Source organism: Notolabrus celidotus, chromosome 10, assembly GCF_009762535.1.
Source record: "Notolabrus celidotus isolate fNotCel1 chromosome 10, fNotCel1.pri, whole genome shotgun sequence".
Lineage (NCBI taxonomy): Eukaryota > Metazoa > Chordata > Actinopteri > Labriformes > Labridae > Notolabrus > Notolabrus celidotus.
The window spans coordinates 9506539-9529283 of NC_048281.1; the positions used below are offsets into that span (position 1 = coordinate 9506539).

A 22745-nucleotide genomic window follows, 5' to 3' on the forward strand; every position below is an offset into this window, starting at 1 on the left:
GGGTGTGTGCTTGCTCGTGCTTATGCATGTGTGTTTGTTGCTCTTGGCTGCAGCACAGTGTGGAGGAGGCTGTGGCTCAGAAGAAGACTCATCTTCAGCTGTGTTTGTGATGCATTGAGATTGTGTTTTCTTTATCTTACTGATGGTTTATGTGTCATGAAGGGGAATTTCTGATGCTCTCTGGCCTTGTTTGTACTGGTTTCTTGGGGTCTAACTGACCCATGAATTAAAGAGGTTAAGCCGTTGAATAGCTCCACTTAGAGCTCAACAAAAACATGAATCTGTCTCTTACAGAAATCACGAGTTGCAGCTTTTATCAGGTATTTTTTGTGTCGTTCTGAAAAGTTTGTGTTAAAAACTGTTGGTTTGTACCCCCACAATATCCGTTGTGCATAAAATAGCATAAACAAACAACAGATCAAGGAAACCGTAGACCTGAGGGGAACACCATGAAGCAGGATTAGAGGGTCTGCTTTCAGAGAGTTTTCAGTGTCATGACGTCAGCTCTCGTCTGACCTGACTAGCGCACCATGGTAACTTCCTCCTGACTCATAACCTGGTTACGTTCAGAGTTGTATTTTTATAAATGATGGTCTGACATTGTTCTCCTCAGGCAGAAGAAATCCTCTCCTGATGAGGTAGACATTTTGGAACCTTTGGGTCACATTTTTGATAACACAGATTGAAGCCCTGCAGTTCTGAGAACACAAGCTATAGCCTGTGCATCACATTGAAGGAGTCTACATGTGTCTAATTAAATTGAATAAACTAAGTCAGTCCAATATATACATAATGCTCTCTCTTTCCTCCTTCCTCTAGTTCTCCCCCTGAAGGTTTCAACGTTAACACTTTGAATTTCAGCAGACAGTAAAAGAACGATGTAACGGCACAGCATCTCTGAATTATGTTGGATTATATTTCTATGTTTGATCCTTCAATCCTGCAGGTTTTTGCAGTGAAAGCATAGATAATAAAACGGATTAGTCTGCAGGTGTTTGGGCGAACACAGATTAATCAAATTAATATGTTTATTTGACCTCTTTCTTTAATTTGGAAGAAGACTATAATGACGATTGTGGATTATCGTCCTGATTCATGTGAGCACGCTCAGAGCCTGCAGCAGAAAGTGGATCATTTGCACCTTTTTTAAAAACCTGTCATCTCTAACTGTAGCCTCAGGCTTTGTCGAGCTAGCCGGGGTATGTTCAGCAAGTGTGAGTCTGGTGTTTTTTAAGAGAGCTATCAGCTTTTTCTAGTATCATAAAAATAACTTCCCCCTTAGATAGAAACAGAGATGTATCTCTGGTGATTCTTCCTGAAACTGAAAGTGTCACTGACAGAAACAAGCTCCTTCTGCAGCCTCAGTATCATTACATGTTTGTACTTTAATTTGTGCGAAACACGCACACAGAAAGTGAGAAAGAGAAAGGGAAAGACAAATCAGAGGGTAAACTGTGTTCAGCCGCCTGAATGCTGCGTTTGTCGTCTTTGGCTCTCTGCATAATGAAAGGGCCAGCCGCTCCTCTGTCCAGGGGACTCTGAGGATTAAAGGGCGTCTGTGAGGGACACAAAACAGAACGCTGCAGCAGAAGGCCAGGACATAGGCGAGGGTTATCTCCGCTAACTCTGAATATCTGTTACAAAGGAAACCGCCTCAGTGTGTGAGGGTTTGGGGGAGAAGCTTGAATGCATATTTTTCCATGTATTTAGATTTGTAAGTTAGGAGTCTACAAATCAAGAAAGGAACATAAAGAGAGCTGACTGACATTGTACAAGTACTCATTATTTTTAATTGCAGTGACAAGGACTCTACAAACTGTGTTTCATTCTTAACATGATTTTTATTTACTTTCTGAGCTCTACATTTTGTGAATAGGTGCCTGGTGAAGCCACCAAGTGACTTCTGTGCGTCTGTCTGTTCCTCATATGTGTAGTTGTTTATGAAGTCTGAGTGGGACAGCCGGCTCATTGTCTGCAGAAAACAACAATAGTGTGTTTCTGCTCTGCGTCTGTGCTGTGACAACATCTCCCCCGACACTGAATGGCCTTTCTTCTTTTCACTTTGTGAAACTTTGAGATTCTATCCTCCATTTTTCATGTGCATGCTCACGTTGCATGACAAGCTGGTGGAAAAGTGATGTTGGTAATTCTCACATTGTTGTCTTTTGCTAGAGACAATGCTGATGCTTTCGAGCAGAGACCATGGACTGGATTGAGAAATTGGACTTTGCCACCATGATGTCACTCATGGGTTTATGGACTTCTGTTGTGTAGCCTCAAGTTCAGCCATCACTAGGTTGGTTTTTGAGGCCTGAAAGAGAGCAAGTGAAGGGTTTAAAAATGTTAAACTCTCACAATAAAGGGTTAGACATGAAAACTGGAAAGTGGATTTCCTCAGACTGAGATTCAATCTGTTGTCCTTACTTACTGGACTTCAGCAAAGACAGCTTGAGGAGGGTTGTTAACTCAGGGCTTCCCAGCTCTCAAACAGAACAAACCAGGTCACTTTAAAGGGACAGTCTAGTCAGCTCTATCATGATGTTTACCTTGTTTTAAGAAAAACACCAAATACTGATGTCTGAATAACTGCATGCTCTATCATGCTTTGTTTTCACTCCACATGCAGACATGACACCATAGACTGTATAAAATATGGACGTAGTATCCGTGATCTGTGTATGTGGTTTCCAGTACTTCCTGAGCCAGCCTCGGGTGGACACTTGATGAACTGCAGTTTTTAGCACTTCCGCATTGGACTCTTTAGACCGGAGGTTGCCGCTTTCCTGACACAGACATGTTCCTCCGCCTGAAGTGATTTATTTCGATAAACAACAAAAAAAGCTTGCACTGAGTGAAGTTTTTACAGCATGATAAGAACAAAGTGTTGCCAGACAATGTGTCCGAATTCCTTAATTTGGGACACTTTAACGTAACTTTTGCAGTGCCGGAGAAAGTCGGCTCCTCAGGCTGGTAAATGTTTGACTTTGAATCTGTAGCTTGTAGCCGGAAGGTGAATTTTCTGCCCCACCAGCAGCCTCTCTGGTTTGTCAGCAGAACAAGACGTCTTTGTTATGACATAACGCTGATCACTGGTCAGCTGTCTCTTATGTAACCACAGAGGCTGCTGGGTAAACCATGGACTGTGTGGAGGACAAGAGCCCGGAGCTCGTGGATAACCTCATCGGCTCCCCCTGAACTCCAGAGCGAGTTTAAGTGGTAGATGGACTGAGAGAGCAAAAGAGAGAGTACAAATAGAGACAAATAATTACACCTTGTTTGTTTTTCTCCTCTTTGGTTTTCGTTTTCCTTTCGTTTGTCACTATTACATGAATTCCAATAAAGGATATTGAATCTAAGCGGCTGGGTTTAAGGGAATAAAAGCTGAGAGAGGTTAAAAAGTCGAGAGGTGAAGGATTTAAAGCAGTTATATCATCTAAGAGAGACTTTCATGTCTCACCTCTGCTCTCAGCCCATAGGCCTACAGGAGATTTTAAAACTTCTCTCACTTCCTCTGAACTTCACTTTCCAGAACTTTCTTTTAATCCCTCCTTTTTTTATAGAGTACTCTGAAAAGGGGGAAAATCCTTCCTATTATATAAACGTGCGGTTAAGAAACAGATTACTGGTGACTCTGCTGATGTCAGCGCAGCTTCAGCAACTCTGCGTCCTGTGCTGTGTTGCAGTGTTTGCAGGTCACAGTGTATCCTGACACCTAGTGGACATAAAAAGTAGCACTGCCTTATTCCCTGGAGCAGACATGAACATACTGGTATACTTTGTGCTTTTTTTAAAGGGTTAAATTACATAAAATATCCCGGGTAAAGTTTGCATAACAATACATTTAAATTTAAGAATTTATTCAACTCAGAATTATTTCTTAATTTCTACTACAGATTATTTGAATCAGTGAATAATCAGGCATTACTTTGTGATTAATCGAGTGGTTGTTGTGTCCACAAAAACTAGATCAAAATACTCATCACACTTTCTTTGAGCTGAAGATGTCCTCAGATTGATTATTTATCAAACCAGAAGTTCAAATCACAATACTGTTCATCTGCAAAATGCAGGATGTGCACATGTAATACTGTTCATCTGCAAAATGCAGGATGTGCACATGTAGGAGGCTGGATCAAGCAGATAGTCCAATTTTTTCTTTAAAAAATCCACAAAACAATTAATTATTAACTTAAAAAATGTGAAAAAAAACTTTGCAGCTCTACTTGGACTTTTTTGAATTATTAATCTTATTTATTTATTTATCCATTTTTTACATATTTTTTTATTATTATTATTTACATTTTTCTGGTTGATAAAAATTGGTTCTCTGATTCCTCTATTGTTTTGGTTAGGATATGATGTGGAGATGTAGCCTAGCTTACAATGTTATGCAGGTATTGCCTTAAAAAACATCAGCTATATTGTATTTATACTTGCTTGGTGAAAATAAATCCTACGCAGGCTCTTTGAAGCTGTCATGGATTCTTTGATTTGTACCACCATGCTTTCCATATTGGTAATCCTGCTTTTTATGGACCACACTCTGCAGCGTGTACGCAGGCCGTTACTGCTTTATAGCCGTCTAGGAACACAGTATGATTCAGAGGAGTTATAAAAGTCCAAAGCAACAAGAAGGAAGCAAGTCTGAGTTTTCTGCACTGATGTTATGTTCAAGTAATATCCTCATACCATAACATGTTGAATCGTATTGATGGCATGCAACATATTACTTCTTCATCTGTGGATTTAATAAAGAAACTATCAAGACACTTAAAGACCAGCATGAGTCTTTGCTTCACTGTGCTTTTTGAGAACTAGAAGCATCTTCTAAGATCTATCGACTTGTTGGTAGGCTGCTGGCTGCACAGTTCTTGGCAGTGATGTCAGGAGGCCTGCGGGATCACGGACGCTGTCACTGGTCACCTCACCTCCTGACGGCCTGCTGTGTGTGTATTAGTGTGTACATCAGTGTTTGAAATGCTCCTGCTCTTGACTTGTTGCATGCAGCTCTAATTGCTCTCCTGACACAGTGATGTATCACCTCCACATTCGTGTCAGCATTGATGATAGCACCCTCTCCGACGGCTCTAATCAATACCTCCTAAGTGTAGCAGGCTGCTGCTCCTTTGTTAAGGTGCTCAAGCTATTCGCCATCATGTAGAGGAGCTGATCAGGCAAACTGAGCTCGTATATCTTGTTTGAAGGCAGCATTTCAGTCTGGATCACTTCCTTTGTGTTGTCATTTGCCTTAAACAAAACATTTCTTGGTTCTAGATAAAAGCCTGGCAGTTGAGTTCTGTACTATCTGCAGTCTGCTGAGGGATTGTTGGTTAAGACAGGTAAAGAGTCTGTTGCAGTAATCTAGCCGTGTTGGTATAAAAGCATGTCAAATCATCTCTGTATCTTTAAAAGTTAAAATAGTATTTTTGTAGTACAAGTTTTGTGATATGGTTTTCAAAGTTAAGGTAACAATAGCATAACCCAGGTATGATATTTTCCAGGGTAAAAAAACACTGAAAATTTGAGCTCAGAGGGATCACAGAGTCTGTAGGTAAACAATGTCAAACTGGTTTGCAGAGGGTGGCTAACATTAGCAGAGCTAGCACCACCAGCCTTCAGTCCCCTTGCAGGTTAACATCCACATACCTGTGCAGTTTACTCATTGCTCTGGTGGAGTGGTTACATGTCAGCTTAACCAGACACAGCGGTACTGATAAACCAGGCCTCACTATGAGGGGACATCTGTGCTTGTTTACATCCAGGTAGTAGAGCTGGCATAAAGGGAAGATAGTAAAATAAATGTTAATCATTCGTTACACAGACTAGGAGCTCTGGTGCTGGCTAGAGAGGGTTGTGACATTTCCTCGTTTCATCGTCTTCTCCGGACACAGGGGATCAATCGTGTGTATAGTTCAAGGAGGTGTAATTCTCATTTGGCCACATGCAGATCCGATGAAGTCATGACATTTACATAGATCTAAATACTACTATAACAGCTGTAAGACATTTAACATGACTCTTCTCTACTCACAAATTAAAGCCTCATTCTGTGTTGATTTTTTTGCTTCGTCACCTTCCTATGAGTCGTAGTGTTGATGTTTGTTTAAATACAGAAAAATATTTTGTTTCTCTGTTAGTGTAGTGAGAATTTGTGATACCACAACAACACACCCCTCCCTCTCTCACAAGCCTCAACAGCCCATCAGCATCACCGGTGATGCTATTGTGAGACACAAACACACCCATATATCAACAACACACACACACACACACACACACACACACACACACACACACACACACACACACACACACACACACACACACACACACACACACACACACACCGCTGAACTCCACCAGGAAGGCTTAAGGGATGGTTAGTCTGGCACTTTGTCAGAGCTCATCGTGCTTCAGAGGCACATGCAGATCACACACACATACCCAAACACACCACACACACACACACACACACACACACACACACACACACACACACACACACACACACACACACACACACACACACACACACACACTTCCATCCTGTGGAGATGTGAGAGGGAGAGAGCGTGTTAGAGGGTGCAGCTGAGACATGCTGAGGAAGCTGATGTGCAAGAAAATCTGCGATCGTAAGAATGATGCCTTTTATCTCTCCTTTCTCCCTCTCTTTTCTCCTCCGGTTCCATTTACTCACGTATATCTTCATTTTTTTCTCTTTGTCATTCGTCCCTCATTGATCGGCTTTTTCTGGCTGTATGTCTGGACCTTATCTGCTCTCAACCTGTTGCCTTTTGTCCTCGTCTGCCGCCTCTGTTTTCATCATGACTTTATGTCTCTGATGTATGCAGTGTCATGTTTTGAGGGAGCTCCTCTTCCTGTGTGTGTGTCTGATCAATGTTTGGACATTCTTTGTCTCTTGTATCTTTAAATGTGTCTCTACACCGCTGATAAACAGACTATTTACATGCAGCTAAAAGCTGAAGGTTTTTATTCCTAAACAATGGGTCATTACAAGTCGAGTCACGTCACATTTCTGTGTACAGCCATCCCAGAAAGACAGACAGAGACTCAAAGTGCTTCATGGAAAGAAAGGTAAAATAGAAAATATCTCAATCATGCATGACAAAAATAAAACAGAGGTATTTCATATATTGAAGAGAAAAGAAGGATAATGAGACTAAAAGATATGAGGAGTATTGTATCGATCAATTCTCAACCTGTTGACTGATACCCACTTGATAATGGCCCTCACTGATCGCAGTAGAAGATCTCTATCTGTTGCCTTGCATCAGTTTAATGATGGCAGGTCAGTAAGCCTCATGTTTTAGTCTGCTGTAAGGATCTTGGAAACAATTAAATATAATTATTTTGTTTAAAAATCCACAAGGCCTGAAAGACAGCCCTTTTTTTATTTATCATTATGTATTATTTATATCTCTATTTTTTATTTGACTGATTTTCTTATAATTTAAGTTAATTACAAAGTAAAGTACGTGGTCTTTTTTTCCTTTTTAGTTAATAAAGATGCGTCACTGTTAATATCAAATGATTTGATAACCTGCTAAAACTCCTCGCACAGGATTTATTTTCATTTTAGCATACAAGCATATAAGTTATATAAGTTATATGAATATATATATATATATATTTTTTTTTTTTCAAAGATCTGTTTATTTGAATTTTTACAGATTACATACAAAAGATAAAAGTAAACAATTAAAGAAAGTGATGTTTTTTGAATAAGAAGTGAATGAACAAAAAAAGCAACCAATAATGATAAGTGATAAGAATTTAAAATAAAGGTAAATAAATAGAAAGGAAAATAAGAAATAGTAAAACTACAATAAGATAAATAGGTTGATATTTAAAAATGTAATATATGCAAAAAGGTAAAAAAGCAAAAAGAACAAAGATATACAAATATATTAAAATAATAATAACGATGATAATAATAATAACAATAAATAAATAAATAGTAATAAGTAAATAAATAGTAATAGTGATAGTAATTATAATACTTATATTGCTTCTTACTAACTAGCTTGATGCACTCAAATGATAATACGATGTGATTCATTGTAATATTTTTAAAGGTTTAAGTGATACAGTCTAGGTTCAAGCTTTAAAGAATATATGCCTCAAAAAATAAGTTTTTATTTAATTTGTTTTGTAAACAAATGTGCTTTTATTTTTTGAAAGGACGCAAAATGTATGTCTGCTAAATTAGTTACGGGGGTAAATAAAAGCAGTTAAAAGAAGGATCAGCAGTTTACACTCTCAACTGCAGATATAAGACCCGTAATGATGATGTTTGAGTGTTATATGCAGATAGCGCCCTCTGCAGTTTCAGAATGGTATTATTTTCAGTTCCCTTCATTGTTAAGCTGTCTTGTGAGGTATGTTTATGTCCCTATGACTATGCAGTTATTAAACAAATCTATCTTATGTGATCAAAGATTGAACTTGAGGTTGTTGAATTTGTGCTCACTTAAAGACAATCTGATGAAGGCCTGAAAGACTGACAAGAAATAAGCAACACAAATCCATTGAAGAGAACGAGGTCTGATTTTTCAGTCAGTGCGTCCGTCAATATGATGGATTTAAAAGGACAGTCAGCTCATCAGGATCACTCTCTTATAAATGGATAAAGGAATAGATTTTATATCCTTTGTGTTCCTCTACGAGCCCTCAGTAAGAGACAATGACCCCTAAGCTGCAAACACTCCCATTACTACCCTGCCTCAGCCGACAGCAGACACCAAGCTCCGTCATATCTGCCTCGGGCTAATCCCTCGTGTGATTGGTCACGTTGGGCAGGTGACGGGGGGTTCGTACATCCATGCATGGCTGCCAAACCAGATTAAAGTCAGATGGATGGATAGATAAAGGCTGAATGGATGCATACACACAACCTGACAGTTTGACTGCACTGCACCCTGTATTAGAGGTCACACCACGAGAGGGAGGGATGACTCAGGGGCTACTGTAGGCCGATTAAAAAGAGGAGTGATGACGGTTTAACCTCTGAGGGGAGTGACGTGTCTCTGAATGATCACCACATAATCATTTATTGATCCTGATGGGAAACATCTCTCACACAGTCATCGAGCCATCGGGGAAATAACATTTACCTTTTACAAAGTGTCCTGATATTTAATGCTTTACATCAGTAACATTCTCTTTTTGCCTCTGTCATTGTAGATAAGAACTTTGAGGATGAAGACTCTGTGGATGGAGGCCGGTCCTCCTCCTCTTCTTCATCCAAAGCGCCCGCTAGTGGCAGGAGGACTGTGATGAGCTCTGTTAGGAGACCCAGCTCGGCCACCTCAGCTAAGCCTTCAGGTGAAGGACGGGCTCAGTGCATGCAGATGCACCCAGCTCTTATCTAATCAATATTTACAGATGTTTGAAATGCTCAGTAATAACACTTTCACACTTTCTCCCCACAGCTAAAGAAGCAGCTGCCGGTGCAGTTGATGAAGAGGATTTCATGAAAGCCTTCGAAGACGTTCCCTCAATCCAGGTTTGCGCATCCCAGAATTATTCCGTTGAGATGGATGGTGTAACATTCAGCATTAGAAATTATTAGAGGGATTCAACAAGGGTAGGAACATTTATTAAAACCCTCTTGATCATCATGCTGAACTTGCAGAATTCAAATCTTAGTATGTATCAGTCATTTAAACCTCAAAACATGTAGAAAGGGGAGCCAGGTCAAAGCCTTGTTGATGTTAATGTAGCACACACATCGGAAAGAGGGGCTGTTAGGACAACATGACAGATCACCCAGGTGGGAGACACTGGTGCCTCAGAGCAGTTATGTCGAGTTCAACATTTCCAATATGGAGGCCGCCGCCGCCGATTGGCCTCAAAACAGCGCTTCAGAAACAGATGGATGACGTCACGGATTCCATGCCCATTATTTATACAGTCTATGGTCTAACCACAGGATTCCAAGCTTCATGCTGGGAAATCAAGACTTGTAAAGCAATCAAATATCAACTCGTACCCATGGTTGAGTTTCATGAACATGCACAGACAACATTATTAAGTTAACACTAGAAACTGACTTTAAAACTAGGCGATTAAACTTTGAACATTTATATGGTGTGGACTATTTTAAGCTACCTCTAATACTAAAACTAACTTCCTCCTGTCTTTGTTTCCAGATCTACTCTAACAGAGAGTTTGAAGACCAGTTTTCAAAGGTCAGAGAAGTGCTGTCTGATGACAAACATGACTGGGAGCACCGAGTCGTAGCGGTAAGACCAAGAAAACAGATTCAGAATCTAACCAAAGTAAAACTGCATCCAGTGATGAAACAGTGATGTGACTTGTACATGTGTGTGTCTGATTCCCCTCAAGCTGAAGAAGGTCCGTTCTCTCATGATGGCTGGAGCAGCCGAGTACGAGGGTTTCCCTCAGCAGCTGCGTCTTATGGAGGCTCCCTTAAAGCTGTCCGCTAAAGACCTGCGCTCACAGGTGGTTCGAGAGGCCTGCATCACACTGGGGTAAGATCCTGAGTCAAGGCCGAGGACATCCTTAGCCGTCTAGCAGACAAACAGCACAATGCTTAACAATCATGTGAAGTCATTTTAAAAGCACAATCCGTACAACAGGGGGCTTAAGTTTGACTGCGAACACTAAAACAAGTGTCTCATATGTGCAAACCTACTTCACAATAAACCCGATTCTGATTCTGGTAAAGCAAAGCACTCAGAGTCCCTGATGAAAAATGCCTCTCTGTGGTTTAAAGTGAAAAGTCATTCAGTTCTCATTCATGGATCAGCATCAGCTTTGACTGGCAGCAGTGACATTAACTCTGCAGGGAAAGCAGCCTGCTCAAATATCTTCTTTCCACATACTTAAGCTAATGAACACAAACCCTGCTGGAGTATGAAACGAGCAGCATGCTCTCCACCCAAAAACATCCGTCATCCAAATATTAATCCCGTCCTGATGAGCTGGAACAGAGCAGAGATGCACTGAAAGAGCAGCAGGTTGATGAATAGACTGGAGGTGCATGGATCATGTCCACACTGCAGTCAAGTTTTAAATCCAGTGTGAACTTTTCCACGTGGAGGGAATGATCAATAAATAACTATTTAAACTCTAGCAAATGCAGAAAAGAATCGTTCTACATGAGTACAACATAATTACCCTAGCTGTATGTTTGCAGACCTGCTGCAGCTGTTTATGGATCATCTACTCTTTTTTCATAACACCATGTCCTCCCGTCTTTTCCCACTGGCAGACATTTGTCGTCACTGCTGGGGAACAAATTCGACCACGGAGCAGAGAGCATCATGCCCACGCTGCTGAACCTCGTGCCCAACAGTGCCAAAGTCATGGCCACGTCTGGGACGGCCGTCATCCGCCTCATCCTCAGGGTAAAACATCCTCAGGGGGATTTAATGGAGTCAAGTATCGTTTCTCAGTGATTTTCAGAAAATTTTAACTTGTGTGGTTTTTTTTTGCCTATCTCTTTCAGCACACTCACTATCCCCGTCTCATCCCCATCATCACCAGTAACTGCACCTCCAAATCAGTAGCAGTGAGACGGTAAGAGGACACGGGAGCTAGTATTACACATGAGAGTTTAGTTTATTACCAGCACTTGTTCATTAAGGAACAACTCTCTATAGATAACGTTTGTGTTTCACTTTGAAATGTTGAATGCTGAACAGTTAAAGGGACAATCTAATATTCTTTAACTTGGGCCCTTTTTGTCAGGTTTTGGGGTTTCATTGATTGATTAAACGTTCTAACCCTAGCTAGCCTGCACCAGAATCAGTTGTTGAGCAGCCACCCACCACTAGCCGAAGCTATAAAGCTCTACTACCTTGATGTAAACAAGCGCAGATGACAGATGGTTTGTCAGTATGTTGATCTAGAAATGGAGATACAGTTGTAGGTAGGCTGTTTAAACTGACATATAAAGACTCCACCAGAGCAATGAGGAACCAGCACAGGCATGTTGACGTTAACCTGCAAGGACAACTGAAGGCTGGTGGTGCTAGCTCTGCTATGGGTAGCCACATTCGGCACACCAGTTTCCAATCCACTTCCTTTATACAGCACATTTAAAAAAGTGTTTTCTCACCTTTGGACGAGTCGATTAGTCAGACTTTAAATTTCCGTTTGGGACAAGGACATTGGTCACTTTGGAACATCCTGAATCTCAAAGACTTATAAGCACAAAACAATCTTAGTAGTTGCTTTGACCAGCAGCTATAAAACAAACTGTAATGACTGCAACACGATCTTTCAAGGCTGTGCATCTCTTTAAGTTGCACCCAGTAAAAGTGCTTTTTTTGCAGATTAGTTTTAAATCACCTGACTCGTTAATCTATGGAGAGATAGAGCTTAGTAAAGAAAAAGATACTCATCTCTTTCACACAAGAGCTCCTAACATTTAAAGGTTGTAGGTTTAAAGCTCTGGTTGCTGTTGATCATCCTCTGTCATGATGTTTTATACTCAGTATCTGACTCTGTCCCTTTTCCAGACGCTGTTATGAGTTCCTGGATCTCATGTTACAAGAGTGGCACACTAATACACTGGAAAGGTAAGCTGACTGTTATTTGTAGTCTTTCCTGTAAACCCCACCAAAGCGTTTTCACATGTAGCGTGTGCTAAATGGATAAAGTAGTGTAACGTATGTGTATGGCATTTGAGCTCCCTAACAACGCGTCGGCTGGGTGCACAACTGATGAGCCTCATTAAAGTGATGAGTCCTGAGAGAGCTCTCATCATGGAGCAGCAGAGACTTTAAAAAGCATGCGTTAAACTCTGTGGGCGACGACGAGAGAAGGAACACTGAATGAGAAGAAGAAGATATTCTCTTACACTCGCCTCCACTCACCATGTTCCCTTACTATCCCAGACATGTGGCTGTTCTGACAGAGACCATCAAGAAAGGCATCCACGACGCTGACTCCGAGGCCAGATCCATTGCAAGAAAGTAAGTGTTAGTTTCTCTTCTTTGGCGACATCTGTTATGTCTTTGTGGCCTGCAGAGGAGAGGTTAAAGTAAATGCTTAGCTTGAATCTTAATGTCTTTTAAAGTCTGAGCTCAGTTTTTAAGCCCAGCGGAAATCTGGCTTCTACTGCCTTAAAACCAAATAAAAAATGAAGAAGTTCTCTCTAAACAAGGTTCAGAAAATGTGTCAGTGAGTTTATTTTTTGCAGGTTAGACTATTTGAAGTGTTCCTTCAGAGATCTCAGGAAGAAGTCCTCCTGTGTTTAAAGCTTTAGCGATAATCCACTCTAGCACAGGGAGAGGGAAGCACATTTTATCCACACTGATATTACAGCAGTGGCTTCTTCTCCTTCAAAATAAAAGTTTTCATTTATTTATTTGATTATTTCTATGAATTACTTGTATTTCTTTTTATTTTATTTACTTTTCAGTACTTCTATTTATTGCATTTATTTAGTTTTTAGTACTTTTATTTATTTCTTTTTCTATTTGCTTGTATTACTTTTATTTATTTCTATTTCATTTCCTTATTTATTACTTTTATTTGCTTCTATTTTATTTACTTGTATTACTTTTATTTATTTATATCTTATCTAATTTTTTATAACTTTTATTTATTTTTTATTTACTTGTCTTTCTTTCTATTTTACCTGTTTTTTTATTACTTTTATTTATTTCTATTGTATTTTTATTTTTATAAATTTTATTTAATTATTTCTAATTTATTTACTAATTTATTGCTTTCATTTCTTTCTATTTTTTTTACGTTTTATTATTTTTTCTAGGAGGGTAAATATGTATAATATGTGTCTGTGGAGTAAAATGATGTCTCACTGATTTATTACTCAGGTATGTTAGACTTTAGAGAAAAGACGGCGACATAAAACCCCATCAAACACCTCTAGCTCAAATGTTCTATCCCCTGAATCTATCTGATGTGTGTATAATCACCCTCTGTGACAAGACCAACTTTTTTTTTATCAATGTCAACGACCTAGTTGAGTTTAAAACTGTCCTCACCTCCTCTTCTTTTCCTTGCCCTCACCTCCAGGTGCTACTGGGGTTTCCACGGTCACTACAGCCGAGAGGCGGAGCATCTTTTCCAGGCGCTGGAGTCCACCTATCAGAAGGCCCTCCAGTCTCACCTAAAGAGCTCCGACAGCATCGTGTCTCTGCCGCAGTCTGACCGCTCATCCTCGTCTTCTCAGGAGAGTCTGAAGTAAGAGCCACGAAGCCTCTCCTGAAGTGTTCCCCTTATATTTTCATCTCTATCACCTTTTTTACACCTTTACTCTGCATACACTTTTCTCCTCTCATCCGGTATCCCACGTCCTCCTTTCTCCACATACGCTCAAAGCTTTTGCACATCTAACGTCTGTAATTGATTGAAGGAAACCACTAATGCATCCGTCCTATTAAACATGGTTGTAAAAGCATTGGTAATTATTATCAGATGGGCATCAGCACTCTTATACACAGCTACACACACATATACAACCTCCTGGATCGATTGGCATCATTTACCTAGTTGGTAAATCCCTGTGGAGCGTGATGGTTAATGACCTCATACCCGATGGATCAGGAGTGCAGCGATTGTGATCGTCAGTGTGTTTGTGCGATGTGGTGAAGGGTGTTTCTAGGTGCTGGGCTCATTTTTCTTTACTTTTTCTCACATCTTGAAATTGTGCTGTTAAAAATAAAGGATTAAGGAATAGAATATGATCACGTTATCAAATGTTCCTCCAAACCTCCAAATAATTGTATTGTTCAAAACCTTTGAGTGAGATTGAAACAATTTGAATCCAGATATATCCTGATTACTCTGATCCCAGCTCAGGGCTGGATTACAGGAAGAAATGTAAGAAAACTTTTAAAGTAAGTTAATGAAACAACATTTTTATAAACATGTTGTCCCTCTGACGCAGAACTTTAGGTAGACATTTGGGCTGTAACCAAAAAATGTTTTATATTTGTCCCCTCTAAATTGCTCTTAATATCAAACCTAGAATATTGAATTCAAAGTATGTATTGAGTTAATAGTCAGATGAATACATGACCTCATCACTCTGCATCCTGATAAGAGTTGTCTTGAACAAAGAAAGTAGGTTTAAAAAGAACATCTGTATTCATTAATTTGCTTCCACAACAAACGCACGCTTCTGCAAGAGCCACATCTTTAACACAGAGGGGGATGGTGCTCATGGGAAATGCAGTCTTCATCACCAGAATCAGCCCAACATGAAGGTTCCTCATAGCAATTTTATCCAGACACAGATTTTAAAAGGAACTGTGTCCAATTTTTAGCCAAACCAGGACAGAGGTAAGCAGGTTTCCAAATCCAGATCAGACCTTTTGAACAACCTCACCCAGGGGAGTTACTTCTAAGTGTGATCCTAATTGTTTTATCTGTTTTTTTTTGAGACTCAACAACAAGTAGACAAACAGCTACAGCGACGTATCTTTATCAGTATCTTAATATGTTAGATTTAAAAAATGATTCAAATAAGTTTGAGTATGTTCTTGTAATAGTTTGAAATTGTAATACTGCTTTTGGCCACAGGAGGGCAAAATGCACCTTAATTCCAGGTTCTTTGTTAGACTGAAAGCTTTTATGTTTTCATTAGGGTGAGCTTCAATAAGAAACTGTGTGCTTGTAATTTATTTCAAATGAATTTTAATTTCTTTCTCCAGATTCAATATGTTTGTTTTGTTTTTTCTTCAGTGCAGAAGAAATTCACACTCACAGACTGAGAGAAGACTTTTCTCCCCTGCTTCACCTTTACACTGAACTTGTTTTCACTGACACAATAATGTCTGCTAATAACTTTTTGCCACATGTTTAACACAATAAATACAAGTATCTGAGGAATAGCATACCGGCAAAAACCACCTGCGTTTAAGTCAAGCAAACAAGAGGCTAAGAGACTTCATAAATTCATCCTCAGTGGTTTATCTCAAACTGTGATTTAGATGAAGTCTGAAACGTGTCTGATTGTTACTTTTTTATTTCAGCCGGCCACTGTCTGTGAAGAGTGTCATTGGAGGAAGCATAACAAGAAGTAAGACAACTCAAGTCTTTCTTTTCCTTTAGATAATGAAGATAAAAGAGGTCTTAATAAATCCGTAGATACAAAGCACTTTCATTTATTGTGGTCTGTTGAACTTCTCGATAACTTCTTGCTTCTGTGCTATTTGCAGGTAAGCTCGTGAGCACCAGGGTGTCTTCCACACCGGGCTCTCTGCAGCGTTCCCGCAGTGACATCGATGTCAACGCCGCCTCCAGCGCCAAGTCCCGTCTGTCCACTGTTCCTGCGTCCTCACCGTTTGGCTCCGCGGCTGCCCTGCCCCCGGGATCCTACGCCTCATTAGGTAATTACTTAATCTTCTACCTTTCATTTTCCCTCTGAAAGCAAAAAAATGAGAAACTTCTGAACGGCAGAAAACTCTCTTTGTCAGACGAAATGTTAAAGCAGAAATACTGGCACAGTGTCAAACTATAAAACATGCTAGCATTATGTCTGAAGAAAGAAAGAAAATACACTAGGATTTAACTCTGGGTATAAACACCACCATCATATGTCAGAGCTCAGCCAAGCATCAACTCTCCATCATCATGTAGTCTGTGGCTTTTAATGGCCATACAGGAGTTATTAATGATGCTGAAGTTATCATTAGACCGTCCTATTAGCACGAACTCTTTAAAGCCTACATTGACATTTCAAACACAGGATGATGAGGCTGAGCGTCTCTTAAATGCCGATTACTGAAGCCAGCTCTTTGAAATTATAAATTTCTGAGATCTTTTCACCGTGCAGAAACCGTTCTCCTTCGCTCCTCTTTGTCCAATGAGTCACTGAAGCTCGTTATCATCGATCACTACTGATCATAAAATCCCACTCACACTCCTGTTCCTGCTTTAACTGCTACTAACGTCTTACTCTACACCTCTCCTCCCACCTGCTGCTGCACCGCCTTTCTTTTGTGCCCTACAGATGGCACTCCTGGTAAAAGCGATGGTAAGAACTGCGTGTGTGTGTGTGTGTGTGTGTGTGAGAGAGAGAGAGAGAGAGAGAGAGAGAGAGAGAGAGAGAGAGAGAGGGGTGAGTATGAATGTTCAGCTTTCATGGGCCTCACATTAACATCCTTTGTCTCTCCATCCGTGCACTCTTTTCCTCTCTTGAGATCCTCCCAGTGGTCTTCAAATCTGTGGAGGTCTGCATGGACTGTCTGCATGGATTTCCTGTAATCCTAACACTTGTATCCATCTCTCTGTTTTTAACACAGCAATCAAAGTCTGACATCCCTGTTCTGTGTCACACTCTTCTAGGTTCTGGTTAGTCCATAGAGAGCGTTTCTTCGGCTTCTTTCTTTCACAGAAGCTGTTCTTGTAGTCTTTATAATTGTTAGGTGGAGTATCCCTAGTGAAGTCCTGGATCAGTCTGAGTTTTGATGAGCAGGCTCTTGAATCAGACTCATGCCGTAGTTTTTTTGATGCCATTTAAGACATGCAGTGTCAGTCATATGACCTGAAACCCGTCATGCATCATCAGTTTCTCGTGAATAATCTACATGAATTGCTGTCTGACATCACTTTAATGCAGCCCCCCATGTGAATGCACAGGTGACTGACTGCTGTGCATGCAGAGTCTGTATCCATGTTTCACATGACTGTTAAATATAAACATTCACTTTGTTTTATTATTAGTAGTAGTAGTATTATATCTCATTATTTGTATTAACTCAATTTATCACTTCCACACTGAACTATTTTCTTCTTTTTTTATGATGTATTTATTTATTTAATTTGTATTTAATGGAAGTAACAATAATGATAATAATAATAATAATAATAATAATACTATTACTACTATTACTACTACTACTACTACTACTAATAATAATAATTATTATTATTATTGTTATTATTATTATTATTATTATTATTATTATTATTATTATTATTATTAGTATTATTAGTATTAATTGATTAATGCATTTTTATTTAATGTTTGGTCTCTATAAATTATCAATTTAGCTTAATCTAAAAGCTTAATCTTAGCTTAATTAAAAAATAATAATAATAAAAATGTAAACATTCACGAGGCGCTGCTGCAGTAAACGCTCAATGAAGCAAGACGGATTTTAAGACACTATATATCCGCAGGTCCTGGTGTGCTTTAACGTGTTGGGCATACTTACAGACTGCCGTAGCGCACTTCCTATGAAAATCACATGGGGAAGAAGACGCTGAGTTGTCTTGTTCAGTTAGAAATTAAGGGTTTGATGCAGGTGCAACAGAACTTTAAAAACAGTCAAAAATGACTGATGACGTGTAAGTCAGTCAGTAACATTTGTTCCTAAAGTTTATGAGGTAACGTGACGCTCCACCTCTCCTCTTGTGTCTCTGCTTTTCCATAAGGATGTCAAAGCCGCTGTCAGAGGGTCTGGATGCAGTGTGGTAGAAGTAGGACAACGATTTGGTTTAAAAGCAAAACTTTGACGAGCAACTTGAAAATAAATTTGGTGGAAATTGAGAGACAGCGTCCACTAGTATGCAGATAATATCTGTTTGAAGACATTGCTTCGAGTTAGATGACTGTTGAATGATTCCAGCAGCAGTTTTGCAGTCCAGCTCTTTGCTCCCTGCTACACGTGGACAATACTATTTCTCCTACACACCAGAACCAGAGCACCTTTGATACCTAAGTCTGGTCCTCTGCCTAAAGATTCTGCAGTTTGATGCACATTCAGAATCTGTTGATAGAGTTTGGACAAATCTCATCCATGCTGAGTCTCAGTTTTCCCCTCACCAGAAACACTGAGAATTATTTGCCATCACTAACAGACCCAGGTTTGTCTGTTTCCCTCCTGTGTGTTTCAGGGGAGGTTTCTATCCCCTCATCCAGGTCTTCTTCATCCTGTCTCCCCAGAGTATTTCTCCTCCAGCATCTCTGTCCAGGGTTGGGATAAGCTTGGTAAATAATTCATGTGATTTAACTTTTGTTGCCTCCCTCTCCTCCCCTCTTTTGTGCCCTCCCAGGTCGCGTTCGTACCAGGAGACAGAGCTCAGGCAGCGTGGGCGGGGCCAATACCTCAGTGGTGGACAGCAGAGGGCGCAGCCGAGCCAAAGTGGTCTCACAGTCTCAGCGTACGTATAAACACCCCACATTGAAATGAATTAGAATAACAGTGTTTTCATAATACAGCTTTAAGTGTTGATCTGTTCCTCTCATAGTTCAGTATGATCTCTGCCACCGGCTTTGAGATCATACGAGGCGTTTTGCTCTTTGTGTACATGTCTGCTGTTTTTCATGCGCGACATCTTTCTGAAAAAAAAAACTCTCACAAATCTGTTGCATTTGTGCAGCTTTACCTACATGCATGCACTGTGTGTGTGTGCGCGTGCGTTTTTGTTAATGGTAGACATGTTTGTGCGTTGCTATCTTGATACTCTGGATGTCTGTCGGTGATCAGCGCACCGCTGCAGACATCCAGAGTGCATGCTGGGTAAAATCAGTAACCCCTTCTGTCTCATTGACTGTTCTCCATCCTATCCTGCCTCTTGCTTCCATCACCCAGGATCCAGGTCAGCCAATCCCATCAGTGGTAAGGCCTCAGCATCATCCAGTTACAAGAAAGGTGCCTAATTTCCAAGCCTCGCCCTCGTTTAGTACACAGAGCTCTGCACGCCGCCCCATCCTGTTAGCTTTTTTTTTTCATATTTGTTTCACCACGTCCAGTAACAGCATGCTTCACTCACCACCTTGTTTCAGTTCCCTCCACAGCTTGAGAAAGAGATGGAAATGTTTACCTGTGGACATTCGTTGATGTACAGTCCTTGTGCTCTCTGTTGTTATCTCACTGTGTCATATGTTTTCATTTGTGATTTGTGCCGCACTAAATGTCTCCGAGCTGCACAGTAAGCTAGAACGTTGATCCATCCCTCCTCCTTCACTTTGTCTGTGTTAAATCCATTTTAGAGAATTCAGACTCCTCTTCAAAGTATTTTTTTAAATGTAAGTTTATACGAATAAAGGTATGAAAGTTTAGATTGACTCAAATGGACTGCCTCAGCCAGCAGCAGTGAAACAGTCGATAATGGCTGCCACAGAATCCAATGAGGGAAAATGCATCCAATTAAAGTCTGCACACTAGATATCTAATTTATTTATTTAAATTAATTTAACCAGGAAAACCGCATTGAGATTAAGAATCGCTTTTACAAGAGTGTCCTGGCCAAGATCGGCAGCAGCACGTTCCAACAAAGTTACAGACAAACAACACAGAATTCTAAAAGATGACAACATATCATGAATTTCAGAACAAAAGTTATCAGCCAAAGCATCTACAAGCTGATGCATCTTCCTCAAGAGTCTTCAGTCTGCTTTTAAAAACATTTAGAGACAAGCTCCCTCAAACCCAGGCTCCCCTGCAGCAGGTTCCAGGTTGCAGTAGAGTTTGGGTTAAAACTCTTTTTACCCATTTCACGATACACTCTGGGGATCGAAGGCAAAAACAAGTTTTGTGACTGGGTCACCGAGCGGAGACTGTAGCTTCCAGTATTTTTTAAATTAATAAAATCACATAAATACAAGGGATGCAAGTTAAGAACTGCCTTATTCTTATTTTTAACACTTTGCCAAACAAGAGAGTCAAAGTTTTGATATTTTTCTCCAGCATGGTGTCTGACAGTTTATCTGATCCTGTAAGTGGAAAAACAAGCCTTTTAAGTGGATATATGATGGTAGGATGCATGTTCACACAGTGGTTATGTTACAGCCATTACAGCCTGCTTTGTGACAACACCCCAAAGCAATCTCATAGAGCATCGCTAACTTTTAGCACTGGCTAGTTGTGTACACTCCCCAAACATAAGTAGAGAATAGTGACCTACTTTAAATGACAGAATTGCCCTTTAATTTCCATTTCCCTCTGACTGCTGTGATAGTATCCATTCCCCCTCAAAGATAAAACCCATGAAGTAACATATTGACATCAAAATATGCTTCATGCAGAGATGAACACAATCAGGAGATGGTACGTTGCCTTTGAGTTTTTTCTGCACAGTCCCCAGACTCCCCACATCATCGGGTCTTTAAGATTCAGCTCAGTTTAAGCATGTCATTAAAGGTTGCACTTCCTCCCCGTAGTCTCCCAGCCCCTCTCGTGGGTCCTCTGAACATTGTCTGACTCTTTTGCATGTTTTTTTTACGTTTCCTCTCTCAACAGCTGGCAGTCGCTCCAGCTCGCCAGGAAAGCTGCTCGGCCACAGCAGCTACGGGCGGATCCCCCGAGCCACGATTTCGGCCTCCAGCACGCCGGCAGACAAGCGCAGCAGGATCCCTCGAAGCCAGGGCTGCAGCCGAGAGACCAGCCCCAGCAGACTGGGTCTTGGTAAGACCAGGGTTTCAACAAAAGAACTGTTTTCCCTCTCTAAATCACTACTTACTCTTTCATTACTTTGCTATGGGACAGTTTTGAATTATTAAACAAATTCAGATTGTGTTCCTCAATTAAAAGTCGATTTCCTTGACTTAATGAGATAAGCTTTCCGGTCTGGTCACATGTCACATGTCACATGTGTGAAGCACTGACCATTCACATGCTCCACACTGTGACCACACATGTGTGCTCATAAGCGGACAGACGGCGGACATACATACTGATAAGTGACCAAAGGCTTGTGTCAGAAGAATTACAGCTGGCCTCCTTATCTGACCTTCCTGATAAAGAGATCAACTTGTGTTTCTGTTTTTCCTTCAGCGCTCACATTCTCTGTGCTCGGAAAAAAACACACTGCAGATAGAAACAACAGGTTTTATTATCTGTTGCAGAGCTGTTGCTAGTTATCGCACTGACGGTGAGATTACAGAGATAAGGTGTCCATTTTTATCTTTTCGTCCTGATAAAACCAAACACTTCATGCTTAGTTTAGACCTATTTTCAAGCATGATGAGCTAATTAACAGCTTTAAGATGAAATAGACGGTGGGCTCTTGTTTATTGTACCTAAAGCCCTGAGAATGTCTCGTTTAATGTCCAACATTTGCAGAATAAAACCCTCCAGACATACCTCCATCTTAAAAATGTTTGACACTTTTTTCAGTGTAGGATACTTTAGTCTTTGATGCACTTGCTGCTTTTTCTGCCGTTATGACACTGAAAAGTTGTTTTGCAAATAGACATCATTGAAAGTTTCTCTTACAACTGAAGAAGAGTTCATTTAATTCAACATGTGTGAAGCATAGACCATTTATAAATACTGTGCATCTTGTTTTTGGAGACAGGAGTGATCATATTTGGGTCGGTGAGTGGATACTCCCTTTTTCCTGCTCGCTGGGGGTCTTGACTTAGTAGCCAAGCTTTGGTGCATACCCTGCGTCATCATTTATTTGAATCTTAATGAGAGCGCAGTTTACAAAATGAACATCACGCTGCATTAAGGAAGCCTTAAGACCTTAAACACATTAGGAAGATATTCACTACGGTTTGAAATCAGTGAAGAAGTAGGATGACTTCTCAAACACCTCTAGAATCTGATGTCTTTGAGAACCTGAAACCAAAAGAGACACACACATCTGTAAGTGATTATGTTGTGTGTTTACAGGCTAGTTGAAGTGTTGATGTCATGTTTCTCTGACACACTTTGATGTGTGGCTCTCTTAGTGTGCAAGCAACAAACCATACAATCTGTTGTCATGCATCTAATCATTGATCCAGCGTGTTTACAGAAGCTTCAGTCTTCTTAACCTTTACTAGCAGT

The 22745-nt window shown here is 40.3% G+C and overlaps 1 protein-coding gene across 9 annotated transcripts in view; it reads left to right on the forward strand.

Moving 5' to 3' along the window:
• The window catches only part of clasp1a (cytoplasmic linker associated protein 1a), a 109883-nt gene that overhangs the window by 61237 nt on the left and 25901 nt on the right, over nucleotides 1-22745 (forward strand). For 6 of the 9 annotated variants that reach the window (XM_034693660.1, XM_034693664.1, XM_034693665.1 and 3 more), the window contains exons 9-21: nucleotides 9205-9345; nucleotides 9453-9526; nucleotides 10173-10265; nucleotides 10369-10514; nucleotides 11258-11393; nucleotides 11495-11565; nucleotides 12510-12569; nucleotides 12888-12965; nucleotides 14035-14202; nucleotides 15996-16042; nucleotides 16182-16352; nucleotides 19024-19131; nucleotides 21213-21377. In XM_034693660.1, the coding sequence (XP_034549551.1) occupies nucleotides 9205-9345; nucleotides 9453-9526; nucleotides 10173-10265; nucleotides 10369-10514; nucleotides 11258-11393; nucleotides 11495-11565; nucleotides 12510-12569; nucleotides 12888-12965; nucleotides 14035-14202; nucleotides 15996-16042; nucleotides 16182-16352; nucleotides 19024-19131; nucleotides 21213-21377 (1458 nt within the window). Of the gene's footprint in view, nucleotides 1-9204; nucleotides 9346-9452; nucleotides 9527-10172; nucleotides 10266-10368; nucleotides 10515-11257; nucleotides 11394-11494; nucleotides 11566-12509; nucleotides 12570-12887; nucleotides 12966-14034; nucleotides 14203-15995; nucleotides 16043-16181; nucleotides 16353-19023; nucleotides 19132-19562; nucleotides 19623-21212; nucleotides 21378-22745 lie in introns of all 9 variants that reach the window. The other 3 variants (XM_034693656.1, XM_034693659.1, XM_034693662.1) reach the window with 1 other exon arrangement.